Source organism: Mytilus galloprovincialis, chromosome 9 (genome assembly GCF_965363235.1).
Source record: "Mytilus galloprovincialis chromosome 9, xbMytGall1.hap1.1, whole genome shotgun sequence".
Lineage (NCBI taxonomy): Eukaryota > Metazoa > Mollusca > Bivalvia > Mytilida > Mytilidae > Mytilus > Mytilus galloprovincialis.
The window spans coordinates 90,240,353-90,252,119 of NC_134846.1; the positions used below are offsets into that span (position 1 = coordinate 90,240,353).

Genomic DNA, 11,767 nt, shown 5'->3' on the forward strand with positions numbered 1-11,767 from the left:
GACATCCACGTTACATTTAGTGAATCCTGAACTCCTTGAAAATGGCTTACAGAATCAAATCAAACTGTCACTGATCCTTTATAGGAAATTTAGTTTGTGATCAGAGTGAAGTTTGGGTTTCCCTACACTTTGCCACTTCTACTACACATGAGGTGCTTTATACACTCACACATATTATGCTTTGCAATTAAAGAAAAAGGAAAAAAAAAAACAGCTTTTACCATCATTGACTATACTAATCTTAGTTCAGTACAAATTAATGCAACTACTTGAACTACTTCACTGATCTATTTGTACATTTTTGGACTACTGTGCTATTTAAAAAAAAATGACAATGACAAAGGCTATTTGTTAAGCTGAAATATTTGTCAACACAATAACCACGTTATATTAGTACCATTGCTCAAATCTTTAGACTTAAATAATTTTTCTTTATTTGCGCAGTGTCACCTATTCATTCTATTTAAAGACATCTAGTTATGGTTCCTTACTTTGACTTAAGGGAGTTCGCTTCTTAGTTTCAAAGTAATTAACTTTTCAAATCACTAGTTTATATTGGTCAGGAATTAATAAAGGAATCCAAAGAGCAAAAAAAATATATAGGTCACCGTGCTTGTTTTCGAGATTTGAGCCATTGAAATTTTGGGGGGAAAATATTCTCTCGACTTTTCATAGCTTTATCACTGACAAGTTAAAGTTCTCAAAAACTGTTAAAAAGTAATTAAAATTTTATAAGACTTTTACAGATGGCTTATCATTATACATCTTACAGAATTTCAAATAGAAAAATGGGGGTCACTGGGCAAATTTGTTCAAGGCATTCAAATGGATAAAACCAGAGGATTCCGAAAATCTGACAAAAAATCCAAAACATGACAAGCCAGCTTCCTTAAGTTTTCATAAATTTATTACAATAATGATAAATAGTTCTGTTTTATAGTTGTGAGTTTGTGGGCACATCAGATGAGTTAGAAGACCACCTCAGATCATGTAGATTTGAAGGAATGAAAGAATTTCTGGTCAGAATGGATGAGAAAATGACAGACATGCAATTTTCTCTCAACCAGAAAGATCAGGAAATACAGTTCTTACGATCAATGTTAGGCAAATTAGCTGAAAGGTTGGAGGCATTAGAAAAGTCATCAGATATGAAAATCGGTATGTTATAATGTCAAATTCTCTTTATTTGTAATTCTAACTGTGAAATATAAAATTTAATATTTCAGCAATTGCTACATTTGCCAGAAACCAGTTTGATGTTTAGGACTTTTTGGAATCCTAAAAGAAAATTCAATTTTGATAAAACAAATATTTTTGATAAAAAAAAGTCATTTTATGTTTATTTAAATCTTATGTGGCAAAATATGGATTTGTCTTTCCAATGATTTAAACCATAAAATATTTTACCATTTCTATCACATCTTATAATAGCTGAAGATTGCTTTTTTATATTGGCAAGTGAATTCTTTACACAATGTCAGGTTCCATAAATTAAAGATAAAGAAAGAAATCTCTCTTTCAATCAATATTCAAGTTCTCATCCTTTTATAGTTTGTTGTCGAGCCTACAACTTTAGTTGCAGAAAGCTTGACATAGAGATAGTGATCCGGCGGCTACGACGGAGGTGGCGGCATTAGCTCACTTCTTAAAAGCTTTATATTTTAGAAGGTTGAAGACCTGGATGCTTCATACTTTGTATATAGATGCCTCATGTTACGAAATTTCCGTCAGTAGCATGTCCAATATCCTTGACCTCATTTTCATGGTTCAGTGACTACTTGAAAAAAAGTTAAGATTTTTTATAATATTAAATATTTGTTTTATCAAAATTGAATTTTCTTTTAGGATTACAAAAAATTCCTAAACATCAAACTGGTTTCTGGCAAACGTAGCAATTGCTGAAATATTATTGTGTTGACAAATATTTCAGCTGAACAAATAGCCTTTGTCATTGTCAATTTTTTTTAAATATAAGTAATAGGATAACTATATTTGGTATGTGCATACCTTGCAAGGTCCTCATGCCCGTCAGACAGTTTTCACTTGACCTCGACCTCACTTCATGGATTAGTGAACCAGGTAAAGTTTTGGTGGTCAAGTCCATAACTCAGATACTATAAGCAATAGGTCTTGTACATTCGGTGTATGGAAGGACTTTAAGGTGTACATGTCCAACTGGCAGGTGTCATCTGACCTTGATCTCATTTTCATGGTTCAGTGGTTATAGTTAATTTTTTGTGTTTTGGTCTGTTTTTCTTATACTGTATGCAATAGGTTAACTATATTTGGTGTATGGAATGATTGTAAGGTGTACATGTCTAGCTGGCAGATGTCATCTGACCTTGACCTCATTTTCATGGTTCAGTGGTCAAAGTTAAGTTTTTGAGTTTTGGTCTTTTTTTCCAATTCTATATGCAAAAGGTCAACTATATTTGTTGTATGGAAGAATTGTTAGCTATTCATGTCTGCCTGGCATTGTCCGTCTTACCTTGACCTCATTTTCATATGGTTCATTGGTCAAAGAGGGGGGGGTAAGAGGGGTCCTGATCCCGAAATCCTGGGCTAAAAACACGAAATCCTGAAATCCCAGGCTTAAAAACACAAATTCCTGAGGTCCCGAAATTCGAAAAAAGAATTCCCTGATCCCGAAAGGGTCAATCCCGAAATCCCAAGCTTAAAAACACCCGATCCCAGAGTCCCCATAAAGGTCCTACTCCCACCCCGTCAATGTTTAGTTTTCTTGGGTAATGTTAAGTTTATGTGACAGTTGTAATAAAGCTTTATATTCAGGACTATCAACATAATATCAATGATTAGTAAAGAAGGCGAGACATTTCAGCGTGTGCACTCTTGTGATTTTACTTATAAAGACAAGTTTTGGTATGTCCTTTATAAAGCCAAGATACTGTTGTATGGAGTTATGTCTTCAACAATATTCTCCAATGGACAACTAAAACATGATTTGAAATCATGCACATACCTTGTCAAATCTTTAATACATTCAAAACTATCCTTATTTAAATAGTGACAACATTAGAAACTTCTAACATCTTTCAGACTATGCACTATATTATATATATATATATATACATCAAATTTTGAAAGTTTTCTTTCAACCAAGTATTCTTACGTTTTTCATTTTCTTTATAGATTTATTGGAACATAATCAAAATAAAATAATGACCACTATCATGGATTGTCAGAGAGATTACGCTGTTATACATGTAAGTTCAAAGTAGTTTCAATCAATTGTTAATTTATTGTTATTCTTTTTTTTTTAATATTTCTTATACAGATTTTCAATTAAAAAGTTAGATAGTATGATGTGTGTTCTATTATGCAGTTATTTTAAGTTTTTCTTTTAAATGAAGATTCTGGGTGATAGTTTAAGTAGACATTTTTGTGTCTATGTTAAAATTCTGACAGAAGAAAGTATAGTTATCTCACCATTTCTGAATTCTTGTAACAAAACTGTGTTTTATTTATTTCAGGATGATTTAGCACATCTCAACAGTATTGTAAATGGCCGTAATGTTACCATCGGAAGTAAGTGTGAACAGATAACTGTATATGTATACATTTATAAGTAAAATGAAGCTTGTCTAAAATTTGTCTTTTACAAAATCTGATTAGATAATTAACAGTTACTCAAACCACAACATGTAAACTGATTTGTTGATATGGACATATCTTAAATATTCCTTCCTTATTTTCAGTTAAACAGTGAGTACCTTTCTCATATGCATCCAAATTAAACATTAAGAAATATTTGAACTATTTATAAGTTTTGTATTAGAATATGTATAACAGACTGTAAATAAAGAGTTGCAAATCTCAATTAGAAAATTGGCTGCTGCAAAATCTGTTTTACTAAATTTCGTGTAAGATTTCAATGAGACATTTTTCAAGTGAAAAAAAGAACATCTGCCAATAATATTGACATGTAAGTAATGTTATAAAGCTGAACATAATACAAGATGTTTTATTTAGTAAAATATAACCTAAATATATAATGTAAATTTCAGCGTATGACCCACAACAGGTGATCAGATGTAGAGGTACCTTTGTAGGACACCAGGTAAATAATCTTAACAAGAAATATATTCCATTTTAAATCCAATAAATTTATACGATATCAGTTTTAGAATAGATGCTATTTGATTAAAATATAATCATGATAATAAGACCAAAAGATAAATCATTTTCAAACCAATTTTCAAAATCAAAAGACAGAGCTGTTAAAATTTTGCAACAATAAATAAAACACATTTACACATTTCAAAAATACTTTTGATTTTCTGCTATTTACTTTTTTTTTAAGTACAAAAAGCTGTAGGATTCTGCAAAATTTTAGAAAAAGAATTAAATTATGATTTATGGTGTGTTTTCTATTACAGGGTCCAGTATGGTGTCTGTGTATGTCTGGTGATTTGTTGTTTAGTGGGTCTTCAGATAAAACTGTCAAGGTAAGATAAGTTACATACATTTGTATTGAGCTTTTTAATCCTCTGAACTTTATTCTTTTTTTGTGTAATAACATTCAAAATTACTTCACTTTATTGACATGGATACATATTCAGGTCAGTAACATGTTTTTAATGCCATGAGTATATAAAATGCTTTGTACTAGACCAACATGCCGAGTCAAATTTTTAATGTGCTAATTGTCAAGTATGATATTGTATCTTCTATTTTAGGTTTGGGATACTGGCAATAATTACAAATGTTTGAAGACTCTCGAGGCTCACACAGGAATTGTCCTGGCATTATGTACATATGGTAACAAATTATTCAGTGGCTCACAGGATTGTAAAATTATAGTAAGTAATGTTTTTGCATAGATGTTTCGTAAGTTGTTCACATGATAAAAGTATAGTTGAAATAACTGAGAACCAATGTCTGAATCTCAAAATGTAGTCAGAGGTCAGTAAATTTAAAATAATCACTTAAAACTAACACAACTTTATATGCTGATGAATTTAGGAGGGTATGTCTTCAAGACTTTTTATGGCGCTTCATGTCAGCATACACCATGTGATATGTTTTTATAGCTTATCAACTTCCTGATTACCAAATTATTAAAGCAGGGGTATCATAAGGGTGCAGAAGCTCACAGTATTTTTTATATATTAAAAGGATCATTTTTTTTTTCCAGATTTGGAATATTGATACACTGGAAAAGGTTGCTGAAATTGAAGCTCATGAAAATCCTGTTTGTACTCTAACTGCTGCCAAAAATATGATCTTCAGTGGATCACTAAAAGTTATTAAGGTATGTAATGTGGTTGTTGATTGGATACTGTCACTCTGAAGAAAACAAAACAACCAGAAACAACAAATCCAACAAGTTTTATTGAATACTCATTATTAAAATCAATCGAAATCAGCTGTATTTGTGAGAGGCCACTTAGTATTATAACCTTGATATGTTAAAAATTAATAATGCTTCACATTATAATATGCTATGTTTTGTTTTATCTAGCTGTGTTTTTTATATTGTACATAACTATCTGATTCATTGGCAAATATGAGTTGTTGATTTGGCCAAAATAAACAGTATTTTTGTGCATATGTTGGTTCATTTAATACACAAGATTAATTGATGCGGCCACAGAACACAAGAATATATATCCCTTATATTTTGGTTTGTTACACAAAAAGGTATATAGTGTTTTTCATCCCAGTACAACATGATTACCACAGTCTATATTATATTTCAGATATGGGATGTACATACATTGAAGTTAAAGTCTATACTATATTTTAGATATGGGATGTACATTCATTGAAGATAAAGTCTGTATTATATTTTAGATATGGGATGTACATACATTGAAGTTAAAGTCTGTATTATATTTTAGATATGGGATGTACATACATTGAAGTTAAAGTCTGTATTATATTTTAGATATGGGATGTACATACATTGAAGTTAAAGTCTGTATTATATTTTAGATATGGGATGTACATACATTGAAGTTAAAGTCTGTATTATATTTCAGATATGGGATGTACATACATTGAAGTTAAAGTGTGAACTGACAGGTTTGAACCATTGGGTGAGAGCACTTGTAGCCACACAGAACCATCTATACAGTGGATCATACCAGACAGTCAAGGTAAGCTCATACATTGTAGCCACACAGAACCATTTATACAGTGGATCATACCAGACCGTCAAGGTAAGCTCATACATTGTAGCCACACAGAACCATCTATACAGTGGATCATACCAGACAGTCAAGGTAAGCTCATACATTGTAGAACATCTGTATTTATAGATTATGGTTGATCATCTCAACGAGATTGATTTTCTCGCTTGGGCTGGTACAGCGAAAGTGAGAAAAACAATCGAGTTGAGATGACCAATGATAATCTGTTTATCTCTATTGTACCTATGACGACGTTGTCAATTTCAATGTCAATTTCGTTAGCAACGCCACATGTCCTCCTTAGTTTCTAGCGATAATTTTTCCATCTCAAGCGAGAAGCATGATATGAAATTTATCACAAAAAAAGATCAAAAGAAAAATGCACAAAATAGCGATAATTATTTTTATCGCTATTTTACGAATTTTTCCTTTTGATCTTACTGACTGATAATTTCCTTTCTCAGTGGAGTCAAGTGATATGATAAATTATCCCTAGAAATTAAGGGAACATGTGCTGTTGTCAATGAAATTAACAACGTCTTCTTAGGTAAAATAGTGATAAACAGATTATCATTAGTCATCTCAAGTAGATTGCTTTTCTCACATTCGCCATACTAGCTCAAGCAAGAAAATCAATCTTGTTGAGATAATCAACTATAATTTATAATTTTCATATATTTATAAGTTGTTACATTTAATTCTAACTGCAGATATGAGAAGTTTCAATGTTGAAGCCCGCCTTGGGATGTGGGATTTTCTCGCTGTTTTAAAGACCCATTGCTGGCCATAGGCTTTTTTCTGCTCTTTTCCTCAGATTGTTATTTCTTTGACACATTCCCTTATTTCCATTCTCAATTTTATGACATATATATATATATATATATATATATATATATATATATATATATCTTTAGTTTTGTGTGTACATGCATTCCATTTTAGTGAATTTTTTTTCTCCATATTTCTTAAAATTGCGGTTATCACCACTACTAATTTTTCATTGGAATTTTATTATAGATATGGGATTTGGAGAAATTAGAGTGTGTTGATATCCTAGAGACTTCTGGTGGCAGTGTGTATAGTATAGCCATTACACCTCATCACATACTGTGTGGAACATATGAAAATGTCATACATGTAAGTTTTTCACACTGTTATATCTACCGGTAGTAAGTATTCAATACTCTGTTATATTATTGAGATTGAATAACATACTGATATTCATGTAAATAATTGCTTTGTAAAACCTGTCACTTTTGCAATTCTTAACATGTTTTGGTAAAATTTATATCAAAGATTTAAATTAATTACATTCTGATCAAGTTAAAAAAAACTGAGGTAACTCTATAATTCAAATGTGTATAGGAAGAGTTGAAATTGGCCCTGACATTCTAATAATTTTTTAAACAAGCCAAAAAAGTACACATTTTCGAAAAAATAGTTTGATGGAACTCAGTAGCACCTTTTTGGTCTCAGCTACAGGTTGAGGCGAACATTTTTCTTGAATTTATTTTTAGCACAAAATCAAGATTTTTCTATGCCACTTTCCAAATGCGATGACTATGAAGCCTACAATATAGAATTATGAAATGATAAGTTTAACTAAGCAATGAGGCTTCTGAAATGATTAATTTAAGGTGAATTATCAGTATATATTTTGTCAGATAGAATTTTATTTAAACTTTTCCAGAATGTAGATTTAACCATGCTGTTTTTCAAAAATATAATAAAAAATATGGGTCACTGTGCTATTTTTTAAGAAACAAATTGTACAAAATTGCCAAATTCTGCATAGATGATTCACAAAAAAATACTATTGTAAATTAAAATTTTGTAAAAAATGGAGAAGATAGGATTTAAAAGTATGCTTTATGCTTTATAGAGTTTTTACTTTAGAGTTATCTCCCTTTAAATGGTTAAAATGAAAAATTGATTTGAAAAAAAACCCAAATTGTTGGTATTTATTAAAACAGTGTGAACAATGCAATTAACCACTTTTTTTTTGTTTATTGAAGTAAACAATCTTTCACCACATTAATTGCCAATCGTTCTCAAAATCTGCAGATTTAAGACCTAGACTGATTGTTTACTGCTATTTTTCAATCTATGATGGCAGTATACAGTTAGTCTACCTAATGAAAGAAATTGTGACCTCTTTTTGAAAATTTATGATAAAGTTGAAATTAAAGGCCATATTTGACATAGTTATGTAGTATAATAACACACTCATTTCTTTATTGATTATACCCCCGCTTTAAAAAAGGGGGGTATACTGTTTTACCTCTGTCTGTCAGTCTGTCCGTCCATCAGTCCGTCAGTCAGTCCGTCCCATGAAACTTTCGTCACATTTTTCTCAGGAACTACACATCCACCCTTTCTGTAATTTGGTATCAACATTTATATATGTCAGCCATACAGTGTGATGCGTTTTCAGATTCATCACTTGACAACTTCCTGTTTACCGAACACTTGTCTGATTTTACACATGATAGCCAAGTTGAAATTTTTCGTCACATTTTTCTCAGGAACTACAATACAAGGATTTCTGAAATTTGGTTTCAGGATTTATATAAGTCAGCTATACCGTGGGATGCGTTTTCAGATTCATCACTCGACAACTTCCTGTTTACCGAACACTTGCATATTTTTACACTATTAATATTATCCACTTGCGGCGGGGGTATCATCAGTGAGCAGTAGCTCGCAGTTTCACTTGTTTGAATCAAGTTTGATTATTCTATTTTTAGCTCACCTGACCTGAAAGGTCAAGTGAGCTTTTCTCATCACTTGGCGTCCGGCGTCTGTCGTTCGTAAACTTTTACGAAAATCTTCTCCTCTGAAACTACTGGACCAAATTTAACCAAACTTAGCCACAATCATCCTTGGGGTATCTAGTTTAAAAATGTGTCCGATGACTTGGTCATCCAACCAAGATGGCTGCCATGGCTAAAAATAGAACACGGAGGTAAAATGTATATTTTGGCTTATATCTTTGAAACCAAAGCATTTAGAGCAAATCTGACATGGGGGTAAAATTGTGATCAGGTGTTTGGTTATTATCTTGAATACTATTATAGAGATAAACTGTAAACTGCAATAATGTTCAGCAAAGTAAGATCTACAAATAAGTCAACATGCCCAAAATTGTTAGAGGACCCCTTAAGGAGTTATTGCCCTTTATAGTCAATATTGAACAACTTTCCGTCATTTTTTGTAACTTGTACAAAAATCTTCTTTTCTGAAACTACTGGGCCAAATTTAACCAAACTTGGCCACAATCATCATTGTGGTATAAAGTTGAAAAATGTGTCCCATGACCCTGCCTACCAAACAAAATGGCTGACTTGGCTAAAATTAGAACATAGTGGTAAAATGCAGTTTTTGCTTTATATCTTTAAAACTAAGACATTTAGAGCAAATCTTTCAAGATTTAAACATCCATCAGAATAAGATTCATCCCCTAACAAATTTTCAGATAAATCGGACAACCCATTGTTGGGTTGCTGCCCTAAAATTGGCAATTTAAGGAAATTTTGCAGTTTTTGGTTATTATCTTGAATACTATTATAGATAGAGATAAATTGTAAACAGCAATAATGTTCAGCAAAGTAAGATCTACAAATAAGTCAACATGACCAAAATTGTCAGAGGACCCCTTAAGGAGTTATTGCCCTTTATAGTCAATATTGAACAACTTTTTGTCATTTTTGTAACTTGTACAAAAATCTTCTTTTCTAAAACTATGGGCCAAATTTAACCAAACTTGGCCACAATCATAACTAGGGTATCCATTTAAAAAAGTGTCTAATGACACCGCCTACCAACCAAGATGGCCGACATCAGTAAATACAGTAACAGGTGAGTGACACAGGCTCTTGAGAGCCTCTAGTTTAGTAAACCATTTCAAAATAAAAAAAAATGTTTTGACCTTATACTTAATGTTAATTAAAGATATTTGGACAAAGTTCAAAAGCCAGAGCCTAACATTTTAATTAGATTTTATGGATCTATGGCAAGCATAGAGTAAATAAAAGTTTGGATCACAATTGCCTCTGAAACAATCTTTAGTTAAGTTAACAATTTTCGGTAAGATATGCAATGTTTATATTCACACTGAGTTCAAAAACCAATGCATATTGGATATATTTATACTGGTATTTGAAGTGTAAATTATATTCCAAGTTGTGAATGTTATGTGTAAATGATAGGACAAATCGTCTAATTAAATGAACTAAATAATGTACATTCTTTCGGTTAATAATAGATGAATAAAACAATTTCAGGTCACTTTATGACCTTGAGAGATAATATTTAAGCTAAGCATTTTATAATGAGTTGAAAGATACTGCATGAGTTGTCTTTTGGAGGAAGAGTATATTAAAAGGATACAATTTTAATAATATAACAAGCAAAGCTAGAATTTACAAATAAATATAAATAAATTGATCATTTAAAGAAAATAAAAATCTGTTATTCAGCCATGAGATTTCTATGTTTTTATGCTCCATGTATGGGAATTATGTTTTCTGGTCTGTGCATCCGTCTGTGGGTCCATCCGTCTGTTCATTCGTCTGTCTGTCTGTATGTCCTGCTTCAGCCAGGTGAAAGTATTTGGTTGAGGTAGTTTTTGAAGAAGTTGAAGTCCAATCAACTTGAAACTTAGTAAACATGTTCCCTATGATATGATCTTTTCAATTTTAATGCCAAATCAGAGATCATACCCCATTTTCACGGTCCACTGATCATAGAAAATGATGGTGCAGATGGGGCATCCATGTACTTGGGACACATTTTTGTTACACCTGTATTTATATTTTAGGTATGGGAGATAGATAGCAAAGAGAATGCCAAGACATTGAAAGGCCACAGTGGCACAGTGTATGCCTTAGCCACGTTACAATCTCCTACGGGTATTAAAGTCTTCAGTGCATCATATGACAGATCTTTAAGGGTAGGTAACTCTGTTGTAAATGTATTTCTGTGCTATACCTGGAATATGTTCCCAGTTACAGGTTACCAGCTGTAGTCCAGTATCCATGAATGAAGTCCTTGGTATATCTGAAATCTTATATGGGATGTTGTAGCACGATGAAAATTATGTAGAGATGTTTTGATATGTAGTATATACAATATTATTCAACTTCTTTTAAATTTAATGTGATACTGAAATGTATAGGGTGAATGACTCTCTTAAATGCTGGTCATAGCTTTTCAAGAACTCTCTGAGAAATTATGAGTGGGCTTTTAGTTGATGAAATTAATGGAAATTTGGCTGTCAAATATAGGGAATAAAAAATCTTCCCTTCAATTATTATAACGTTTCATTTAAGTAATGGGGGAAATGGTTGGGTCCCTATTCTATCTTCATGTTAAAAGTATGGTTGATCTTCGATTGTAAGAGTTTATGATTGACCTTATCATATTAGTCTCAATAAAATTCATATATAACATTTCTCTATCGTACTTGCCGCCCTCTGAAGTCGACAGTATAAAGTGATAGTGGAGATTTTCTCTTTGCTTTTAATGTACTGTGTATTACCATGTTATAATTGTTTCCTGTTCATTCATATGCCATCTTTTCCTTAAAACTAGTTATTATTCATTTAATACTTTAT

At 31.7% G+C, this 11,767-nt stretch overlaps 1 protein-coding gene across 2 annotated transcripts in view; it reads left to right on the top strand.

Annotated features, from left to right (window-relative positions):
• Window positions 1-11,767, top strand: part of LOC143046321 (E3 ubiquitin-protein ligase TRAF7-like) — a 48,308-nt gene that overhangs the window by 11,404 nt on the left and 25,137 nt on the right. For both annotated transcript variants that reach the window (XM_076219425.1, XM_076219426.1), the window contains 10 exons: window positions 941-1,158; window positions 3,151-3,224; window positions 3,492-3,546; window positions 4,026-4,078; window positions 4,398-4,466; window positions 4,698-4,820; window positions 5,156-5,272; window positions 6,003-6,119; window positions 7,170-7,289; window positions 10,972-11,103. In XM_076219425.1, the coding sequence (XP_076075540.1) occupies window positions 941-1,158; window positions 3,151-3,224; window positions 3,492-3,546; window positions 4,026-4,078; window positions 4,398-4,466; window positions 4,698-4,820; window positions 5,156-5,272; window positions 6,003-6,119; window positions 7,170-7,289; window positions 10,972-11,103 (1,078 nt within the window). The remainder of the gene's footprint in view (window positions 1-940; window positions 1,159-3,150; window positions 3,225-3,491; window positions 3,547-4,025; window positions 4,079-4,397; window positions 4,467-4,697; window positions 4,821-5,155; window positions 5,273-6,002; window positions 6,120-7,169; window positions 7,290-10,971; window positions 11,104-11,767) is intronic.